We start from the raw sequence: 23,554 nt of genomic DNA on the forward strand, positions 1-23,554 counted from the left end.
CAAAATGGAGACAAGTAATCTACTAGATGCAGAGTTTAAAACACTTGTTATAAGGATGCTCAATCAACTTAGGAGAAGAGTAGATGAACTCAGTGAGAAATTCAACAAAGAGAAAAAATAAAAGAGAATCAGTCAGAAATGAAGAATACAATATCTGAAATAAAGACTATATTAGAGAGAACCAACAGTAGATGAAGTAGAAAATTGAATCAGTGATTTGAAAAATAAGGAGCAGAAAACACCCAATCGAAACAGCAATACAAAAATAAATAAATAAATGGAGATCGTTTCAGGGGCCTCTGGGACAGCGTTAAGTGTACCAATAGTTGCATCATAGGGATACCAGGAGAAGAGAAAAAGCAAGGAATTAAAAACCTATTTCAAAAAACAATAACCAAAAACGTCCCTAAACTAGTGAAAGAAACAGACATATAAGCCCAGAGAGTACCAAACAAATTGAACCCAAAGAGGCCCACACCAAGACACAGCATAAGTAAAATACCAAAAATTAAAGATAGAGATCTTAAAAGCAGCAAGAGAAAATCAGTTAGTTACCTAAAAGGGAGCTCTGTTAGCTGATTTCTCAACAGAAACTTTGCAGGCTAGAAGGGGTTGGCATGAAATATACAAAATGATGAAAAGCAAAGATCTATAATCAAGATTACTCTACCCAGCAAAGTTATCATTTAAAATGGAAGGACAGTGAAAGAACTTCCCAGCAAAAAACAGCTAAAGGAGTGCATCATCACCAAGCCAGTACTATAGGAAATGTTAGAGAGACTTCTTTAAGAAGAAGAAGGAAAAAGAAAAAAAGATCAAAATATGAATAAAAAATGGCAATAACTACATATCTAGCAACAATTACTTTCTCTAATTCTCCAATCAAAAAAAAAAGGGTGGCTGAATGGATAAAAAAATAAGAACCTTACATATGCTACCTTCGTATGCTCACTTCAGATCGAAAGATACACACAGACTGAAAGTAAGGGAATGGAAAAAGATGTTTCATGAAAATGGAAAACAAACAAACAAAAAAAGATAGAGTAACAATTCTTACGCCAGAAAAAAATAGACTTTAAAACAAAGGCTTTAACAAGACACAAAGACCTACTTATTCCCTTTCTGGGTATTTATCCTAAGAAACCCGTAACACTACTTTGAGGGGACATGAGGATTCATGTTTGCTGTAGCATTATTTACAATAGTCAAGATATGGAGCCTACTTGAGTGTCCATTAATGGGTAAAAGGATACAGCAGAGGTGATACATGCATACAATGAATATTAAATATTCAGCCATAAAAAAGAATGAAAACTCACCATCTGCAACAACATGGATGGACCTAGAGGGTATTGTGCAGAGCAGAGTGAGACAGAGAAAGACAAATACCTTACGATTTCACTTCCATGTGTAATCTAAAGAACAAAATAAACAAAACAGAAACAAACTCTTAGATACAGAGAACATTTTGATGGTTGCCAGATGTGAGGGGGTTTGGGGCAGATGAAAAAATGGAAGAGATTAAAAGTACAAATTGATTACAAAATAGTTATGGGGATGTAAAATATAACATAAAGAAATATAGTCAATAATGTTGTAATAACTGTATGGTGTCAGATGGGTACTAGATTTATCAGGGTGGTCATTTTGTAAGTTATATAAACATGTAATCACTATGTTGCATACCTGAAACTAATATCATATGCCAACTGTAATTAAAAATAATAAAAAAAACTTTTAAGAATTTAACATGGCATAAGAGATGAAATATTGTCATTTGTGACAACATCGATGGACCTTGAGATAATTATGCTAAGCGAAATAAGCCACACAGAAAAAGTTGAAAATCATATAATATCACTTATATGTGTGATATAAACCTAAAAGCAACAAACAAACAGGACAAATAAACAGAGACATATGGATATGGACTATAGACTAGTGGTTACCTGAGGGTAGGGGGTGAAGAAAGAGGGGGTAGGTAGATGGTTAAAGGGGGTCAAATATAGGGGGATAAGTAAAGGTAAAGTGGGGAAAGGGGATCAAATATATGTAGCTGATGGAAACTGGACTTTGGGTGGTAAACACACAATAGAATATACAGATGTGAAATTATAATGTACACCTGAAAATTATATAATTGTATTAACCAATGTTACTGCAATAAACTTAATTTAAAAAAAAATTAGCATGGCAAACCAGGAAAAGTGAGAAAAAATAAATTCTCAAAAAAAAATAAAGTTGTTAATATTAGATTAGTGTTCAGAGCACACCATGTATAGCTTGTTGTGTGCACTGAATTCATAATTTTGGCTGAATGAAAATCTGGTATATAAGAACATGTCTTAATAGTTAAAGTTAATACATGTGCTACAAAATTTCAATATATAATGTAAGTTACTTCAATATTGTTGATTTTCTGGACAACACTTGCTTTTAACTTACTTTTTTTTTTTAGGTGAGAGTTCAAAAAACCATTAATAATATGTTGAATAAGAGGATGTTGAAATTTAGTGAATAAATAAGACCCTTTAAGAGTTAAAAATATCTTTTCTTACAAATTATATATTCAATAAATATTACTTTTATCCCTTAATTAAAAACAAAAACAAAAACAACATAACATTCATCTGAAGAGCAACATTATTTAACTTAATATTGTCCCAACAACCAAGTCATTGGTTCTTGCAGATTCAGATTTTACTTACATTGTTTAATATAAACCACAAAACACATAGCTCATAAAAATTAAAGTTTTTGAAAATGTCTAAGTAGCTCAATAATAACATAATAAATATGAGGATTAAAATATAATCTATCAGAAAATTTCATGCTTTCTCTTCTCTAGTAAAATTGAGAAAGATTATGTGAAGACAGTTTTTTCTACATTTATTTTTATCATCTCCGTATATATACTAAAAACATAGGAATTCAATAAAGATGATTGTCTCAGATCTTGAAAATTATAAAAATTAAAAAAACTTTTTTACAAACTTTTATAATTCTATAGGCAAGACACATTCATGTTCATACTTAAATAGAAGTTTTCAAAAATCTACTGTGTGCCAGGTACTGAGCTATACATTATCTTATAGTTTTCACTGACAGTCCCAAGATGGAGCTTGTGGGGTTTGTCAGGTCCGCAGTACTGAATAGAAACAGTGATTGGGTTACATTCATCAGGATGCAGGGAATTAAAAGATTTATGACATACAATAACCCAGGGGCAAAAAAGCATAAATGTTACAAGTTTCTGACAAAAAACAAAACAAAACAAAACAAAACAAGACAGATCTTTATAAAAAGAATTTTTCTTTCTCTAGCGAACCTATAGCTTAAGTTTAACTGAGAGGATTAACCCTGATATTTTCTTTAGAGGATTTTTTTTTTTTTCCTGAGCTGGACTCCTGCACAGTGAGGTAGCAGTTTAAATCTAAAAAAGATTAAAAAACACAGTGAACTTCATCTCAACCTACTTAATTTCCTAGGATTTCTGGCCCTCATACTAGGCTGTTTTGTAAATGTACAATAACCTGAAATCATGGAAGAGTTTGAATCTCTTTGTGCAGACTGCTGAGTAATAGAGTGGAAAAAGAACAAGATTTGGACCCAGAAGATCCAAACCTTAAATCTTGTCTCCATCATTAATTTTGTGAATTTGGTCTAAACTCTTCCTTTTTCCAGATCTCAATTTACCTATTTGTATATGAGGAGATTGATGATTTTATTAGCACTCTTTAAGAAACAAATGTTAGAAATTGAAGTTAAAGTACATTAAGAAGGCAAGAAATTTGTTGTTGCACATAATTGAAAAGTCCAGCATTATAACTAGCTCTGACTCTGGCTGGAACTAGGGAGTTGAATTATGTTATCAGGCTCTGTTCTTCGTTATTCTACAAATCTGCTTTCTTCATAGTTTTGGCATTATTATTATTATAGGCTCTATTTTTTTATCTTTTTATTTAGCAACTTCTAGAGAGAATTTTATTTCCTAATAATTATAATAAAAGAATGGAGTCCTTTTGGTCCAATTTGGTTCATATGCTCTTCATCTAATTAATCACTATTCTTCAATTTATTAATTTATTTACTAATTATTTAAACTTGACTGTGGAATAGGTACTTATTTAGAGATCTGTGATACAGTAGTGAACTAGCATAGATAATATATATAAATGCATAAATCCCCTGCCTTCAGAAAGTATTTATTTAGTGGGATAGGCAAATAATATGCTAACAGGTGAATGAATATATATTCTTCCATTCTTGTCATAAGAAAAAATAAAGCAGGATAAGGGAATAAAGAATGCTACAGCCCTATTTTATACAGGGTAATCACATAAATCTTTTATAATATGGTGATATTTGCGATTCTTCTGGGAGAAAAACAACAAATTTAAGAATATTGCTTGCAGCTTGTATCATAGGAACAGCAAGGGAACCAGAGTGGTTGGAGCAGGATGATTTAGGAGGACAGTGGTAAGATATGAGGATGGGAAGGTAGCTAGTGTCAGATTTTATTTAAATTTGTTGGAAATTCTGGGAGATTTAGAACAGTAAAGAGAAAGGAAAATCTAACTTATGTCTTCAAAGGATCACTCCTGTTATTAGTTGGAGAATAAACCGTAGAACACAGGGCTGGAAGTGAAGTGGGGGACCTGTTCGGAGGATGATTGTGGTTGGATTATAGTAGCTGGTGGAGTGAAATGGTCAAAGGGTAGATTCTTGCCCACCCCTCAATACCTTCTTTTCTACTAGCCTTCTCAGACTCTCTGAGGCTATTAACTGCTCCCTGCTTCTGGGCTCCCCTTAACACTTAATACCAATCATTTCTCTTCTGTTATAACAAAATTACAATATGCACTTGCATTAGTTTCTCAAGGGTATATATCTCAACATTGCTGGACTACAGTGAATGGATTACTTTTACTAGATATTTTGAAACTGGCTCTCTATAGCAGTTTACACATTTATGCTTATAGACAAGGAGGAGAATACATTTCTTTATATCTTAGCCAACACTTGGTATTTTTAGATTTTAGAATTTTTACCATTTTTCACATTCTGCAGAATGTGAAATTGTTTCCCCCCGATCATTAGTGGTTATTCAAGGTTCTTCTCACAAACTTGAGTTGTATCCTATTTGATGTATATTTATATTTTTCTCCAAATTTCTGTTTTCGAGGCCCTTACATGTAGCCTTCTAGGCTAGACACTGTACAGCCTCTAGGGGGCGTTGTTCACATAGACCGCAGTGAGAATGGTGCCACTCAGTTGTTGCAACAAAGTGGCTCTGAGGACGCACAGACTGTATGTCTTACCTACTTCTCCATACGAAATTGTTTTTGGATCAGGATTTGGCACATAGTAAGCCCCAAATAAACGTTGAACTGAAGAGATGGTAGTTTTACTGATATTTCAGTAACATTGTTTTGCTTCCAATGTCTCAAAAAGTAAAATAGTGAACTGACTTCACTAGGCATTATTTTTATTGCATCTACTTTTTCTGATTTATTCTTTTTTTTTGAAAGTTACATCATTAGGAAATGTGCTTGTCTATATGATATATTGTGACATTTGGCTTCTTAATTCTGTAACATGGGACTTTCAATACCGAGTCCATATATTATACTGGATAATGCTCAATGTGTTAGGTTGATTTCTGAAATTAGGGAAAGGACCCTACCCAATTAACTGTGTACTTGGAATTGTCAAGATAAAGGCTTTTATTTAACCAAAAGAATTATTATTCCTGCGAACACTAATCCCTTGTATTTGTGCAGTATTTTGGGTTTACAAAGGCCATTCTCACATATTATATCATTTGACTTCTACTAAAATCATGTGAGTTAAGTCAAAAACATATTATTATTGAGACTGAGAGATATCAGTAAATTGGTCAAGGCCACAGAGCTAATGAGGCAGATAAAATCTGCTTTGCATGGACAGTAATGTGCCCATCTATGAAACTAAACATCCCAACTTCATTTGCTGCTGAAAGCAACCATGGGAAACCATTCTATCCAATGAGACATAAAAATGGAAGTTGGCTGAGGATTTGTTTCATATTTTTTTCCCTTTCATAGACATTAGTGTTCTATTGCTTGCAAGTCTAATTCTGTCCTGGAGCCTTGTTTCCCAGAATACCTAAACTGGTATTCTGACACATTTGGTTTCAGTGACATTAAATTATTAAAACATAATAATTAAAAAGTAGAGCTAGTAAAGAACCGAATCAGAACTAGCTTGTGACTCTAATACACCAGACTTCTTTGAGAAAACTCTTAAGAAGAATAATGGGCTAAGTAATTAGGAAGATAAAAGAATCAATAATAGGTAAATAGGTTTGTTTCCCACTCATACTGACCTTTTAGGCTAGTGATTATAGCTGTCAATTTAAATGCCCAAAGATTGGGGCATATTTTTCAACACGATAAACCATATGAAACTGATGTTTATTCTTCTCTTGAAAACCCTTTCTTCATTCCAGTTCTCTACAGTCCTATTTGTTTTTGTTTCCTGATGCCTACTGAACATCTCTACTTTGATGCGAAATTGGCTTCTTAAACTTAACATGTCTAAAGTGAAACTTTTGATTTTCTCTTCTAGACCTGCTCTCCTACAGTCTTCGCTTTCTTGGTTTTTGGTAGCTCTCTTTCATCTATTGCTCAGGCCTCAAATCTTGGGGAGTTATCTTTAACTCCTCTTTTTTTTTTTTTATGTTACACATCACATCCAGTTAATGAGCAAAAACTGTTGGCTCTGCTTGAAAATAATACCCAGATTTAACAACTTCTCACTACCCATTGCTATCACCAAGCCATCTCTTGCCAAGATTATTGCAATAACCTCTGTTGAACTAGTTGCTTTTTTTCTTGCCCTCTTATAGTCTATTCTCCACACAATAAATAAAAATAATCACATTATATCATAATTTAGATCTTGTGTCTCCGCTGCTCAAAACCTAACAATATCTTTCCCTTTTACATCTGAGAAAAGATGAAGCCCTTACAATGGTCCATGCAGAATAGACTCTCCTTCCTTTTATGGCTTCATCTCCTATTGAGTCATTCCAGTTGCACTGGCTTCCTTGGTATGGATCTCATCCCCCCAGAGATTTAAATCTGTAGAAAGAGGATTCTGGTATATCTGCTTAATTTAAGGCGAGTTTAAATCAAACTGAAAATAATCTTAGTCTCTCACCTATCATGCTAATGCTTGAGAGTTCATATGTTGCTGCAAACTTTTGTTTACAAGTCAGTCTCTTCAATATGAAAATTGCCCAGGGAGAAGTTATAATTAAGGCTTTATCAATTACTGATATTTTCAGATAACGAGAATGCAGTTCCTCATTTGTTTCCTAAGAGGCAGTTTTGACAATAAATCATTACAAAGACAATAATGGATCTCTAGCTTACTGTCTTTCACTCTTCCACCTTGTAAGGAACACAGCCACCTTAAACTTGCACAGCGCTTTACAGTTGGCTATTTTATCATTTAGTCCCTCACTGCAGTATGCCCTTTTTCTATAGATGAAGAAATGAAATAACTTCTCCTGGCATTATTTTCTATCACCAGCCTTGAAGATAAAGAATCTCAATTTGAGAGAAACAGGACATTCTAGTGGGTGAAGTCACTCAAATATTGGATAAATGGCCCAGAGGTACCATAGCTCTTTCCCAAGAACACAGAGTGAGTCAGATCCTATCCCAAGACATCTCTTTTCCAAGCATGGCAATCTTAAAATAATAATTAGAAAAACAAGCCAAGGAGCTATGTTTTTATTTAAAAAAAAAAACACAACAATTTATTGAAAAAGAATAAAGCTTTATACACATTTCCATTACAAAAACCAAAAATATCTTTTGAGTCTGTTTCCAAGTATAGTAACAGAGTACAAAAACATCAAAATTGAATAAATTCTAGTGTAACAATTCTGCTGGTCATTTTGAATTACTGATTTCTTTGTAGAATTTAGCAAATAGTAACTACATGCATTTACACTTACACATCATTAAGATCTATGTATGTAGCAGAGCCTCTTTGAGTGATACCTTCTGGAAGCATAGACTCTCAGGTTTGGAAGCCACAATAAAATTTAAGGTATTCAAATCCCCGTATGATGCAGTCCTTTGGATAACTTCCACATGATTTTACTATGAATTACCATTCCCAAACTATCCCTGCTGTGCTATGTGCTAGCTAACAGCAACACCTCTGAAGGAGGCATCACTTAACAGATATCACCTTAAAAATCCTTGCATGTTATTATAATTCAAAAAATCTTTTATACTTTGGCTTTGTCAACAGTTACACTTCTGTTTTATCCATTATATCTGCAGACTTGTTCTAGGTCAAGTCTGCATTTCTAAAAGGAGAAAAACTTAGCCACAAAAAAGTATCAGGTCATACTGATTGAAGAAATTGACTTCCTTAGAATCCCCTTCATCTGGTAAGCTGAATTTCACTGTAGTGTTTTATCACTTGAGAGACTGGTTAAGGTAAGAAACTCATTTCTTAAAATTTCCCTCTTTTCAGTCATTTGAAAAGTAACCCAAAATCTCTGTACTTAGTTCTCCTTAGTTCTTTCTCCTGGTACAGTACTTTTCACCTTACAAAATACATTTGCATATATTCTATCTCACTAGATCCCCACAAAAGCCCTGCGAGGTAGGCAGGTCAGGAATTACAATCCTTGTTTTACAGATGAAACAATAAATCTAGGCCATCCAGGTGCCTTGCCCAAACTCAGACAGTAATTGATAGCACCAAGACTCAAATCAGGTCTCTAGACACCAACACCCACACCCTTTTCATAACAACATCTTGCTCAAATGAAGTAGCATTTTCCACAGACTGGAAAACTAAGAGCAATTGTTAAAATGGAACAGAGCACCAACAACATGTTTGGCATGGTTAAAAGTAAGGAAATGAACTAGAAGAGAAAGGAAGGTACTAAACAACGTAAAGGTGTGTGTGTAGGTTTGGTTCAATGACTTCTAACAGCCAGCTGAGGAAATACAAACACCACTTAGACATATTTAATGTTCAAAGAATGAGCATAATACCAACTAATTAATACTCACACTACCTCCACCAGCTAGTTAAGTATCATTATTGCAATTTAACAGATGGGAAAAGAGGAGAAAGATTAAGTGTCTCGCTTATGGCTACAGAGAGAATATTTGTCACCAGATTATCACTACAGAAAATCTAGCATTTCATGCAGAGAGACAGTCCATACCTCTCTGGGGAGAGGTAAATTACATGATAATTACATCTGAGAAAACAATATAGCTGAGGAGAGAGGGGGGAAATTTACAACTGTAAATAAGTAGCTTAAAAATTCAATCAATAAACTCATGTTACAATGCTTGGAGAAGCAACACACAGCTATGCAATGAGACAAATATTTTCAAAGCAAACAACAGTGGTGCAGGTCAGAGTACAGAGATCAGGTGGGAAGGTCAATGGGAATATATCATATGGTCATGCAGAAAGATTTGCCCTCAAAGCTCTGAGTTGTGAGATATTCTTACCAATTTTAGAAATTAAAAAATAGGCTTATGAAATGTATTATTAGATTCAAGAGTTAAGCTTGACTTAATAAAACAAATGAAGGCATAAAGAATGACTTACTGATAACAGAGCAAGTGCCATAAGATCATGGTAAAAAAAAAAAAATTAAGTATATGAAAAAGGCACCTGTGAAGAATTGAAAGAATTTATACTTGGTATAGTAGGTTAGGTCTTATATAAAAGATACTAAAAGCTGATGAAAGATGAAAGAGGATAAATGATATCTGACCTATTATACATGTACACATATAGAAAGGAGAGACATGAAATAAACTGCTTATTTAATTGATATGGATTTAAATATATATTTTAGATGTATTTTAAGTATGCTGCTGCCAAATAATATTTTACTGTCTAACCTATTTTTTATAGAAAATCATGCATATATACATATCTATATATAAGGATGTTCCCTCTCCACATTTGAGATGATTACTCAGTGGAAAGCAGTAATACAAATGGAAAAGTATTCCCTCCTGTATTAAGGGAAGGAGTTAAAATAAAAGCAAGCCATTTTTAGCAATGGGTATTTAAAAAAATATCTTTTTGTTTCTGGGGTTCTTTTTAGTAATACCACAGTTCAGACGACAATAGTCAAAGCCTAAGTTCTTAAAGTCAACGATAATGTTTCCATGTTCGTTTCTGTTTGTTCCAATAGGATTGTTTCCTTTTGCTTCTGTGTCACACGTAGTCTTTCCCACTGGAGGGTGCCGGTTTTGGATAGGGCCGAGGTGTTGGGTAAGATGTTGTTTTTCGGGGACAGGAGCAGCAAAGTAGGGCACCTCCCAGAAGGCAGAGAGAAGCGGCAGCCCAGCCAGTGAAAAGAGCCGGACCGAATTCATACCTAAAAAGAGAAGGCAATGCATTTACTTAACAAATCACTCTTAACTTTCCTAATATAATTGAGGAAAGAAATCAGTATCATACTCATTACTTTTTTCCACTGAAAATGATCCCCTATGGTCCCTGGGTGAAGTACTTTCAAGTTTGTGAACACACACACAGGAATGTTTACATTGCAGTTGTTGACAATTTGCAATAATAGATCAGGCAATAAGGCATGCAACACCAGGTTAATTATACAAATATTTCCAAAGACTTTTCCATGTGTAGGAGACTTGTAAAGCATGTTTATGTAATTTAGAAGTCAGGTTTGGTTTATGGTAACTCGGCTAACAAGGAACGTGCTATTGCCAAGTAGCAACCATGTTCTATAAAAAAAACTAGTAGTGTTAAACTATTAGAGTTTTTAATAGTTGATACCAGATAACAACATACACTGAAATCAGAAATTTATGGTTTTGTAAAAAAGACTTCTAAGCATCCCATAGATCATTCTAGATTAAGCTGATCCAGGTGGATGTATTAAGCCACTCTTGAGGACCTGTTCTAAGGCCTGGGTTTGGTTCCTGATACGAACTCTCAACTACTAGAATTCTGAGGGAGTAACTTCACTTTTCAACCTCAGTTTCTGCTTCTCTTAAAACAGTATAATCCCACCTGCATTACTGGACTACTTTCAGGATCACGTGAGACAATGTAAATAACAAGTGTACAGTACCTAACAATTTATAAAGTGCTTTCACATCCATTACTGGTAAAATTTTAGCCTATTGACCTCCAGCAGTTTCTGTCTCTACATTGTAAATCTTATGGGATAGGCTCCAACACAATTATTGCACTGTGTTCTATATGTGGGTGATTATGTATGAAGAATCACACCTTATCTATCCAACCACTGGGATTTTTCATCCATTCATCCTAGCACTCGACAAACAATAATTACATCTTAATATCCTGACTCTGAATGTAGTTATTAGGCTTTAAAGACATGAACACAGTGAGACAAAGAGCCTTGTCCCTGATCAAAGAGTGTCATTACATGAGAGACAAGAATGAGCTCTTTAACTTCCACAACTTGCAATATTCAGAAATTGACTTTGTAAAGTCAATTTTATAGGTATGATGGAACATAAAATTTCAAAGTAGTATCATGACTTATTTTTTATAAATAAATTATACTTTTTTATAAATAAAGTTAAACTTGAGAACGAAGTATTATTCATCAACTCTAATGGCAGTACCATTTTTTCAATCATAAACTGTATTAGTTACAAATAATTGCAATTAAGTATATCAGAATAAACTTCAAAAAAACACTTTAAATATATTAATCTCTATTAATATAAAAAAATAAGAATAAAGTTCGAGTACACAGTTGCAAATTGTAAAGCTCAAAAATTTTCTACTTTAAGTGTGCTCTATCATCAATACAGGCTGTTAAAGCAATTATCAAACTCATTTTAACATGAGTCACAGGCCATTCAAATTATTTTCAAGTTTGACATAAAATTCCGGAAAGCAAATCTGGGAAGCTGTGGCATTTGCTGGACTTTGCAGAACATAAAAAGGGTATTTTCTCAGAAAACAAGCTATTTTACGCATGAATAACATTACCTGGCATTGACTGGGGTCATGGGGTCATAGAATTCTTGAACAATTCTATTGCCATACCATGCTGTGGCAACTAAAACAGCCAAACCTTGGGAAATTCAAAACAAAAAACTGTTAATCACTATGGAACCCTGAACATAAATATACAGCCTATTAATTTATAAGGGCTTTACAAGAATTAAATCTCATCAATAGTGCTAACATTTTTAATTTAGACACTTTTAATTTAGAGAGATTAGAGGTTCAGATATGATTTATTCCAAGTATTCTATTAAGATGGACAAAAATATTAAGTCAGAGTTAGGCATAGTTTATACTCTTTATGTCATCTTATTTATAGTTCAAGGTCACTGGTACATATAATGTTGGTTTAGAAACAATTCAGCAGGCTCATATCATTTAAAGTGTTTAAAGATATTATTACACAGTAATGTACTAAGCTATTTTGATGAAACCTATGTCCTTATTAGTATAGATGAGTCATTTATAAAATGAATGAAAACCTTTCAACATTGGTCTTAACCAAAACTCAACATTTACATTTCTGCAGGATCAAAAGGAAAGTAAGCAGCTAGACAGCAAGAAAGTGCAGGACCTGTCTCAGAGTAGACCAAACTACTCAAATTCCTGCTGCTTCACTGGCCAGAACTTCCAGGTATTATCTTGAGATTTGCTGGAGTGCCACATCAGATAAATTTATGCAGCACACTCTTAATTTTCCATGCATTTGATATTTTAGTAATAACAGAGAAACTACTCAGTTAAAATAATTCATTCTATCATTTAAAAGGAAGATAAAATATCTCAATTTTTCTTATCCAGAAAAATTAAATAACTTCCTTTTATAGTAATTCTAAGAAACCATCAATATAAACAGATTAAATCTTTCAATGCCCTTCCCTTCAATCCCTCAAAAAAAAAGTGGTCTGATCTAATTCCCTCTAATACTTGACAGAAAACACTAGTGCTTTTAGCTGCTCAGATACACTATGAGAATGTTCTCGAACTTTTGGCGCACTCCCTAAGAGCTGTCATGCCTTCTTCCAACTCCATCATTTTCTCAAAGGTTACATATCTAGCCCATCAATCAATATATCAATAAAGCAACAAATCATAGTGGTTTTTTCAAGGCCTAATTTCCTACCATTCCAACATTCCACTTCTACTACAACTGGTCTTTCTCTTAACTGATCTGTGAGTACATCCTGTTTACTCTGAAATCAGATCTGCCTACCTAGAATGATGTCCTCATTTTTTTTAACCAATAATCCAAATTCCATCCATTCCTTACACAGCAGTACGATTTACACATTTTTTATGTTCTCTCTCACGACTCCCTTCTTCACCACATATTACCTGTGCAGAAATTTTCTGATTTATACAGAATTGTTCCTTAGTGTTTGCTAGATAGTAGATATCTCTCCTCACCTGGGGAGACTGGTTCTAACAAACCAGTTGGCACTTGAAACCTCAAAGAATACATCTGTCCACTGAGAACACAGATCTCAAATTTTCATTTGGTTCCTGTTTGAGAATGTGAAAGTCAACGAGACTTAAGGTTTCTATGTCTTCAGATCTTAGTAAGATGAAACCATGCTAGAGACAGCTTAGAAAGGGGGCAGGGCCTTTCTTACCTGCAATAAGAAATATCACACCCCCAATGACAGCCATCCGCATCTTCTGGACCTCATCGTCTTCCAGGCACTTCATACACTTCATGCCAACAGTGGCCACAAAGATGGCTATTAGTCCCAGCAGGATGCCAACCACCATCAAGGCACGGGTTGCTTGCAAAGTGCCTGGAAGAAAACATTTTAGAACATGTAAAAATAATCATGTCTAGATCAACAAGGGAAGAGTGGTAGAAGACCAAGTCTATTTCACTGTAGAAGAAAGAAAATTGAAGACCTCAGTTCTAGTGATATTTCTGCAGATAACAAACATAGTATCGTCTCCAAAAAAACAAACACCTGGCTGGATAATAAATAAGTCCTTCAGCTCTAAGATTTTGTGTTTTCAACATTAAATTCAAATTACACTGGAAAAATAATTAATGAGCTGGATGAAGAGGTTTAGCTGAACTAATACATCTTTAATCCTTCCTAGTGCAGTACGTTAATTCTGAAGTAACAATCATATCTATTATCCTTAATGTTAAACCATTTATAATTAAAATAGTTTACAATATATTTTGGTAAGAGTCAACAGCTTTATACGTCATTCATCAAGCTTCAGAGAAAAATGGGTAAATTTGGAAGATAAGAAATGAATTTTTCATAGGTCATCATGGCTGAATAAACCACATTTATATCTCCAGTGACTGGGGTGAGGATGAGAGATATGGATGCCATTTTCTTAGAATAAAACAAATTAACCTTATTGATATTGTATCAGAAAATTATAGATTCACATTCAGAGGTATCACCAGCTTTTAAGACTTTTTAAAATATTGTAAGATAGCAGACAATAATGCAATGTAGTACTTCTGAGGATTCCACTAATTTTCAAATTTCCTGTTATTGTAATTTGATGTGCTAAATCATGATCAAACAGAGAGGGTCCGGTTTCAGAGATTAAGCCAGTATGTTTCTTAAAGAGTAAAAATACAACACTATCATGGTGGCATAAAGACATAGACTTAAAGAAAATGAGCTGAAACTACACTGGTGAGATGAGTTTGATTAATTCTAGATTTAGTTCCTCTTTCATGTAAAGATCATTATCTCATTGATGGTGCTAACATGTGACAAGTATTTTTGCACATATAAATATTATTTACATTGTAACCAACCCAGCTATCTTTGGTAGGCTACTATTACTCCTTGGGACCATGTTTCTATTATGCAAAGTGTGAATGATGATATCTCTCACCCGGGAATTGGAACAATTGACTTCTTGATGGTCTTCAAAAGCGGCTGACATGATGGAAAGGTTTTATATCTCACTATCTGAGTTAGACCTAGGCTCAATCTTAGAATTTTCAGGATTGAGAACTTAAGTTACCAATCCTAATGAACGCTAAGATTTCCAAAATATCATTTAATTTTAATTTGTTAATATTTCCATTCTTGCCATAACCAGACAATCTATGATAAAATTATAGTAACTTCTTTCCAAGAAGTAGCTAAGGTATTTTTTTAAAAATGTATTTGAGAGATACTCTGAAAGCTGATACATTTTTACTTGATTTAATTGAAAAGCAAAACAGACACAGTCCCCACCTCCCCTCACATAGCCAGCTACTCAGAAGTGTGTGTGGGCACACAGGCACCCTACCCACACACTTATCTTAAAATTCCAGGGTAGTATAAGAACTGCTGAATCAAAGCACATGTTCCATGGAATGTAGGTTTACCAGGTACTGAAGCTGCTTATGACTATTGTAAAACTTTTTCCTTGGAATCATAAACCATGCTGTGGTATGAAGAGGAAAGTACCAAGGACTCTACAATTAGGGTGTGCCCTTCCTTCTGATTTAGCAACAGCTTTCGCAAAGACAATCGTTCCTAAGAAGAAAAATGAAAATAAAAAAACTAAGCTCTTAAACACAACACAGATATTCAGATTTGGCCCTAAATGCTACTCAAAAGGAAATCATTTTAAGCAAAGGAATGTTGGAAGAGGAGATGCTGAAAGTCAGAGAGATGATTCACACGCCTAGAAAAGTCGGTGACCACTAGTCCATTTGCCTGAGACTGTCTTGGTTTTAAAACTGTGAGTCCTGCATCCAGAGAAGACCCTCAATTCTGGACAAACCGGGACAGCTGGACTCTACTGAAGGATGACCAGATGTGGAAAGTAAAATGAGGTGGGTTCAGTAAGGTGGTCAGAAGACATAAAATCAGGCAGGGCTTTGCAAGCAAGAGTAAGGGATTTGGTGTTTATTCTAAATGGTATCAGAAATCATAAAATGGTCTTAAAGAGAGGGTGATAGGATTTTTACCTTCAGTATAGAGAGCACAATTAGTACATTATTCTTATGATAGCTCTTCAAATATGCATAGCCTCTTACTTCTCTCGGCTGTCTCTGCTTTATTTTCTCATAAATACTCAGTTTTCTGACCTTTTATTCATCACTTTTGTTGCTTTCTCTGATCTCTCTCCAAGTTTTCTACTTTGTTGGAGTTATAGGGCCTCAAACCAAACCCAGCTTCCATAATAATCATTCTGGTCTGTACTTCATGTAAAAGTAGCAGGCCACCAGCCCAGCAGGTCTGAGCACTTGGATCACAAGGTATTCTTCATGAAGAGTCTGATGGGCCTCAATCTCATGAGTCAGGCTTGTATAAAACCACTTAGGCAGGGAGCACACAAGGATGAATTACTTCAGGGCTCTATCTTCATTCATCTGGAATTTCATATCCACAGTTTTCATCGCTGTTCTTTCCCCCTTGAAGTTCTCAAAGAAAACACAGATGATTCTTGCCATATCCATTTTACTTTTTCCACTTCTTTTACAAAGTTTCTATGGGGAGAGGACAGATATTTTGTTCTATGTTTACACAAAAGTTAGTGTATTTTATTTTCTATTGAATAACGTCTCATTTGTATAATGCACAAAAAAAATGAAAAAAATGAAAAAAAAAAGCTTAGGGATCATATAGGCCCTATAAAGCAAGGGCATTATGTTTCATTTATTAAAAAATCCAATGAAACAATAGTGTTATTTTGCAGAGCAATATTTTTTTTTCACTTAAGTCCTTGGCATCCATTGATTTAGGACATTTCTTTGTGTTTTACAATATTAAATGGTCCCCAATCACAAAATCTCATCCTGCCTCATTGGAGACATTATACCTCATATAGACATAAACTATAGTGATTTGTGGGGAGAAATGTAAAAATACAAAGGAAAAATAAAGGCTGAGAACCAGCATGAAAACTCATTAGTGGAGCATACGTAATGATGGATTACAAATCAAAATAAGTGTTGTGTTAGAGGTTATGAGGGTTGTATGTGCAGATAGAATCTAAATTGCACAGTTTAAGTGAGAACCACATAAATCTTTCATATTAAGGTCTTATGGAAGTCTTTTAAATCAGAGATCCAAAATATATAATTGTGAGCTCCTCAAAGACTTGGGTCAGATTTGTTCATATTTCCATCTAAAGCACTAAGAATGGTACCTGCTAAGCTACTTAGATTATTTAATCTCTGTTCAAAGAATTTAAACTAGAATATGGCTTTATCCTTTAAAAGTACTACTAATATGATAGGTAAAAATATTCCGTTATGTAAAGTTTAACCTTTAAAAAAATATTGAGAAATGCCTTCTTAGAGAGCCTGGAAATGCCAAAATCTTGCTATATAAAGCCAGACTTTGTTTACATCATTAAAATCTGGTAACTCATCTAGGGATACATTTTGTTTAATCTGATATATTTTTTAACTTTTCTAAATTTTTAAGTTATTCATCTAATAAGCTTCCTAGATGAAGGTTTTTTTTTTTTTTTTCTTTCCCTAATGGAATAATAATAAGCAGGGTCAAGAAATTTAAAAACATTTGAGAGCTACAAAATAATATTTTGGACTAGAAAGTTAGACAATAGCCTTGGACCACTAACTCTGACCTGGCATGATTGGATCGAATCTGGGAGCAAATATCTTCCTTTCTTGGCCCCTTACATTTGCAGATATCTCTACTATGCTGTTATCACTGACTGAAGTTGCCTATGGAGAAAATGGTTAGCAAACATTCAAAAAGCTACACTATTGTTTCTCATCATTATTCAGCAACACACAGAGAAGACAATCTTTTAATTATACTTAGCTAGACTGATAATCTTGAGATTAAAGACCCCCTAAGGAGTTCTTACCACTTGAAACCTGAAAGTATAATTTGAAAAAAAAAAAACAACTTACAAAGATCTCTACTTACAAGACAAGAAATGAGTTGGCAGTTACTGATCTACTACAGTTAGGTTAATCAACATACATGTAGAAAGACAAGTAAGTAGAATTTTTTTTTCCTAAAGCTTTTTAAAAAGTCTTAGTACGTATAAGAAGCAGAATCTCCTTTAAATATCTGACATCATTCGTACTATTTACTGGTCATATTACTATATATTCACTGTATACTATATATCATAAACAATATAGATTTTAAGCATATCTGCATCCTACTATGGTCTTTCTTTGCATCGGTACTTGTTTAATAAGTAATAGGCAAATAAATGAACTTAACATCAGGTGACTAGAACAAAAATGCTCTTTTTTTCCTCTGCAATTAAATGAGCTCATCATAGACCATCACAGAACTACACTTCCATGGTTTTTTCATTTGTTAAATCTTTCTCTTTTACTTAAGCTCAAAGTTTCTCAAGAGTCTTCATTGTTAGCATTTCCATTTTATTGACGCATGAGCTGGTGGCCGCTGGGTGTGACCTCAGGACACTACCACAGACAGAAACAAGTGATGGGGATGAGGCAGGGCTTGCCATTCATAGGATGTCCTGAGCAGTTTTACTTTCTTTCTTTTATTTTTTAGATTAATTGTTTCATAATTATGTTTCTTTATTTCCTCTATGCCACTTACACTCCAATCAAGGAAACCTAAACTATGCCGCTTGGCCTTTTTTCCTTAAATCGCTGCAGTTAGTAACAAAGAATGTTGGCACTGGAATAAATCAATATGATACCTTATATATAATCTTAGCTGTATCCATAGGAGCAAGACAGCTCACATTTCTTGAATGGATGAATAAATCATGGATTCATATCCCCATTCCTCCCACTCTGCCCTATTTCATAAGTGGGAAAACTATAACCCAGAGAGACCAAGTGGCTCACCATTAAACACATGACTAGATAGTACAAAATCAGGATAGGAAATGGGAACTTCTCATCTCAAGGATTTTGTTTTGATTTCCATCATTTCGAGAGTCAGAAATAATTCTTGAAATAAATCTGGACACCAGTGGTCCTGTGAACACCATTGGTTCAGCAGGCATAATACAGTCTGAAGAAGTGTAAGTGGGTGCCCTCCTCTTTGCCTATGTGTCAAAGTCTGTTCAGCTTAGTGATTTTGTCTCTTTGATTGAGCCTGACATCATGGTGAGAGTGCTGAGAAACCTCACTGACAACCAATACTCATTAAGCACTCCTACACACATGTGGATTCATGCAAAGCAAGTTAAGCAGGCTAGAGGAGCTTATAAACAAATTACAGAATCTCGAAGTTGGATGTGACTTAGAGAGAGTCTAGCCTACCCTCCCATTTGTCTGGTGCTTCCTACAACATTCCTTCAAAATGCTTACTTATTTCTCTGCTTGTACACCTCCCACCATGCAACCTCTGAGGCAGCCCGATCTTTGAACAGCTCTAGCTATTAAAGTCAAGCAAGTAAAAGCAATTAACTAAGCACATAAAACAGATACTAGCTTGCCAAAAGTTTGAAAATTGGAAGAAAACAAGGCAAGAAGTACAGCTGAATTTAGAAAAGTCCACTGTAACTGTATCTGCCACTCTCCTTTGTATATTCTAACTTTCAACTGCAGGAGTCATCAATGATAATAAATATCAGATACTTTGGATAAAACTGAAATTGTTTCAGCCATAGCAAAACCACAATACACAGTGCAGCATTAGTTTCCCCAGGAAGCTTCTCAGTTACATTTTCATAAATTGTTTTGTAAGAAACACTTAGGAAATCCCCTGCTATATCTAATTTCCTATATAGGGGTAAGCACACTGTATCCCTTTAGATATTGATAAAATTATGCTTTTTACAGATGACGCTATTTAGGGCAAAGGGACAAGGACTCTTAACATGTCTAGCACTAAAACCTGGATAAATCCATGTATCTCAACCTTAAGATGACAAGGGGGCTCCACTGGCAAAGACAACAAGGTTTGATTTCAGAAAACTTCTAGTCTAGTTTTTTACCTAAAAGCACTTCGAGGAATGCCACCTTTTACAAGGAACACTACTGATATATACAGGTAATCCTGTCTACCTCTAGAGGTCACAAATATATGCCAAAATAAGGCAATGAATCACCACCCAAGATCTCTCTATCAGGTGTGTGTGAGCACCACTGCCCAGGTGGAGAAATGGAGACAGGTTCTCTGGGCTACATCCAAAGACATCCAATGAGTCATTGGCAGGTTGGGGAGAGTACCTGTGAGTCAAGGTTCCCTCTTCTGGGAATCAGTTCTGAGAGAAAGGCCTCAGCCCCACCTTGAATAATCTCTGGCTTTAACAAAAGGAAAAAGAACCTGATCTGGAGTTTAAAAATATGTATATATTCGTCAGGTAGAAATCTCCAAAATGCATATAGGGAGAGGAAGAGAATATTGTTTAATTCTTCCACCACAACTTCAAAAACTGTAATAGCTATATTAACTAGGAATAAATGAAAATAAAACATTTTAACACATTATAGGTAGGGATAGCATGTTTGAGTATCTACAATAGGAGTCAATTTGATTCCATTGGTCATCTAAGGAAGTTAAAAGGAAGCCTATTTAGACATGTTGAAAATGAACTATTTGATCAGAAGAATCAGAGAGCTCTTTAGAATTGCCCTTAGAAACTTCTCCATCTGCCGGTTCCTCAACATGACACCCCAAATGCCTAACACTGTTTCCTTACATGTATTTATCCTTCCATGGGGAGAGCTGATGATTATATAAAGGAGCATACCTAATATATTCCTTATATTTATTATAAAGGAATTCTAATATGGTAACTTTGAAAAGCTAAAATGACAACACTCGAAACAACCACACACATTGACTAATCAAATTCCACAGGTGTTCAAGGAATTAAGCAGATTCAGAACAGAGTTAACCTCAAAGTATATGACTTTGACAAAACCACATGTGGGTGGCGTACAAAGCAACTGAAGAAAACTTGAGCAATGACAACCCAGCTCACGCTCAGCCCATAAAGGGGCTGGTGAGCAGGCTTGTTTATCTAGGCAAAGTCTAAAGAAGCTTTTCTTCAAGTTAGTTCAAGGGCATAACAGACACATGCTGCACAACAACAAATGCAGTATCTCAAGAAAGATACTCCAGCCATGAATTATTACCTAAGTAAGTGGAAATTTAAAACATTTTCGACAGGGCGCTCAAAAGCTTTCATTAAAAAAAATTTTTTTAAAGGAAAAAAAAAAGCCATCCCGTCATTCTCCCCACTATCCTTAGGAATATTGATTTCTACACAGTCCTTTCCAACCTGACAGAAGCAGCAAACATCCATTATACAGAAAATCCTTTATGTAAGATGGAAACTTGGAAAAGACTCGCCCTCTCTTTCATTACCTTCCTTCCCCAGCTGACTTCTGCTTTCATACCAGTGTCTCCTCTGTGACATTACCTTTCAGTATCCTCACTATTCCTTTCATATTATGATGGGGGGGGGGTTATTTAGAACTTTTCTTTCTTGTCATCTTTTTCCCACTTACTACCAACCTTCACTTTCCAAAATAATACTACACTATCTGCCTCCTCTGAAGACCCTTGGCTTGAAAGACAAAACCTTCAGGGGATTTTTCAAGAGAGGCTCCCCACAACTTACTGGGTCTTAAACATCAAAAGATTCAAAAGATTCAAACTTAAATGTCAGTAGAAGACACTAAGTTGTAGGAATGGACTTCTATGAAAAGTCATAGCAAAGATAAATTGTTAAAAATTTTTACTTAATACTTTGGGATTATCTATTTAATTTTACAAACTTGAGAAGCTCCTGGGCTCCAAACTTTCCAGGGCGTACCATTTTCTTGTCCAAACCCTACCATTCTTCAATTTCCACAGAATTAGAATGCCCAGGAGAGACCTAAGAACTCAAGTTTGAATTTGGCCTTTATCTCTCAATCTCCACCCCACTCACATTGGAATTTAAGATGAAACCACACCTACAGGAGAAGATAAAGTGTTACCCAGGGAATCAGAGGCAAAACTAGAGCTTAGTCCTGGGCCTCCCTTTTCGGGAACCCACTTACTCACGTCAGAGCACATGATCAAAAGATTTGATCAGCGAAAGACTGATAACCATGTAATTACAAAACAGAATTGGCTGGAAGCCACTACCCCAAAACAGAGCCATGGGGGTTGCAGTCTCAGGGTCACAGCTGTGGGGGTGAAGAATGCACTCACTGTTCAGATTAAGTAAGGAGTCGAAGACTTTGCACTGGATCTGCCCGGTGCTCTGAGACACGCAGGACATCCAGAGTCCCTCGTAGATGGACTGGGCCGTCACGATGTTGTCGCCTGCATAGGAGTGACTTTTCCACTGGGGCATTGCCGTACTGACGATGGTTCCGATCCAGCCCAAGAAGGCCAGGATGAAGCCCAGTAGCTGTAGCCCCGCGTTGGCCATAGCTCACTCACGCGCCCTGGCTGGCTCAGTGGTGGCAGGTGCAGCAGGCGGAGTTTGCAAGGGCGCACCCGGGGCTCCTGGGGATGGCGGAGCTGCGTGGAGGAAGTTATTGCGGGGAGCCCTGCTCCCTGCCCTGCCGCTGGAGAGGTTCTAGGTCCTGGTCCTGGTCTGGGTCGGCGCTGGAGTCGGGGTGCGAAAAGCTGCGGTCGCTCCCAGGCTCCGAGACTGAGACGCCTACCTGCTGGGCGCCGCAATTTAAAGCAGCTCCGCCCCGCGCCGGGTCTCGGCCGACGCGCAGCGCCCCCTGGCGGTTTCAGGTCCGCTCTCTGAGGAAACAGGTGGCAGCGTTGCAGCACGCGCGTGGGCCACCGCGCCCTTGGCCAGGAGGTCCTGCCCGCGATGTGGCGGCAACCCGAGGAGCTACACACAGCGCTCCCGTGCTCGCTCCCTCTCCTTTCTCCCTTCGCTCTTTTTTTCTCTAGTTAGCCTTCTCAGGCTATCCATTCAATCTTTACTTTTCTCAAAATTACTATGTACGTATAAACACTAAAAATGCATAAAGATGAAAAAAATAGAGCCTTCAAGAGACCCACAGTTTCATTTTCAATTTTTTCGCCATCTTATTAAGAGGCATTTCCTATCTTTCACAACCCCTCTTCCCTTCCTCACAGACACACTTCTGTCCCTTTTGTTCATCTTCCTTCCTTGTTCTCCTTTCCTCCCTCTGTCCCCTTCTTCCCTTCATGGTTTCTGCTAGAATCATGTATTTCTGCAAGGGTGGTAAGAAATCATTATACTTTATAGATTAGGAAACTGAGACCCAGAGAGGAAATCTAATTTCCATGAGGTCACACAGCAAGTTAGTAGCATATCCAGTACCTGGTTCCCAGCCCACTCTTGCTTTCTGTTACATCTCGACTGAAATATATGTCCTTTAATCTATTATCATCACTATGAAAATGCAGCCTACATCCCCATCCCGTACACACACACCCCAGCCTCTTCCCCACAGCAGTTTGTCTTGCAGCAGCAATTCATGATCAGAGGGACAGGGACAATGGGTGCCCCACCCCCAAAGGGTGTTTCATTAATGTATTATCAGATGTTATTCATCAAAGGCAAAGAAGGACGTCTTAAAAGTCTTAACCTAGTAGAAAGAGGGCTGAGCTGAGATTTAGGAAGTCTGGGTCTGGTTCTG

The 23,554-nt window shown here is 36.0% G+C and overlaps 2 protein-coding genes across 14 annotated transcripts in view; one reads left to right on the plus strand and one right to left on the minus strand.

Annotated features, from left to right (window-relative positions):
- Positions 1-7,806: 7,806 nt before the first annotated feature.
- CLDN1 (claudin 1) lies at positions 7,807-22,592 on the minus strand. The gene is made up of 4 exons (XM_016136325.2): positions 22,134-22,592; positions 13,668-13,832; positions 12,037-12,121; positions 7,807-10,423 (listed from the first exon to the last, which is right to left on the minus strand). The coding sequence occupies exons 1-4, from the start codon at positions 22,354-22,356 to the stop codon at positions 10,261-10,263; spliced, it is 636 nt and encodes a 211-aa protein (XP_015991811.1). The 5' UTR covers positions 22,357-22,592; the 3' UTR covers positions 7,807-10,260.
- CLDN16 (claudin 16) overlaps positions 15,551-23,554 on the plus strand; it is an 82,208-nt gene continuing 74,204 nt past the window's right edge. For 12 of the 13 annotated variants that reach the window (XM_036219046.1, XM_036219047.1, XM_036219050.1 and 9 more), the window contains exon 1: positions 15,562-15,841. The gene's annotated coding sequence lies outside the window, so the exon portion shown is untranslated. Of the gene's footprint in view, positions 15,842-23,554 lie in introns of all 13 variants that reach the window. The other variant, XM_036219057.1, reaches the window with a different exon arrangement.

This window comes from Rousettus aegyptiacus, unplaced genomic scaffold, assembly GCF_014176215.1.
Source record: "Rousettus aegyptiacus isolate mRouAeg1 unplaced genomic scaffold, mRouAeg1.p scaffold_m13_p_4, whole genome shotgun sequence".
NCBI lineage: Eukaryota > Metazoa > Chordata > Mammalia > Chiroptera > Pteropodidae > Rousettus > Rousettus aegyptiacus.

Excerpts from the sequence above, each read along its gene's own strand:
- CLDN1 (XM_016136325.2), bottom strand. The coding sequence starts at position 22,356 with ATGGCCAACGCGGGGCTACAGCTACTGGGCTTCATCCTGGCCTTCTTG. Across the intron at positions 12,122-13,667 it reads TGTGATATTTCTTATTGCAG|GTTTGGCTGTTTTAGTTGCC; the intron begins GTAAGAAAGGCC and ends GAATTTCCCAAG. Across the intron at positions 10,424-12,036 it reads ATGACCCCAGTCAATGCCAG|GTATGAATTCGGTCCGGCTC; the intron begins GTAATGTTATTC and ends TTCTCTTTTTAG.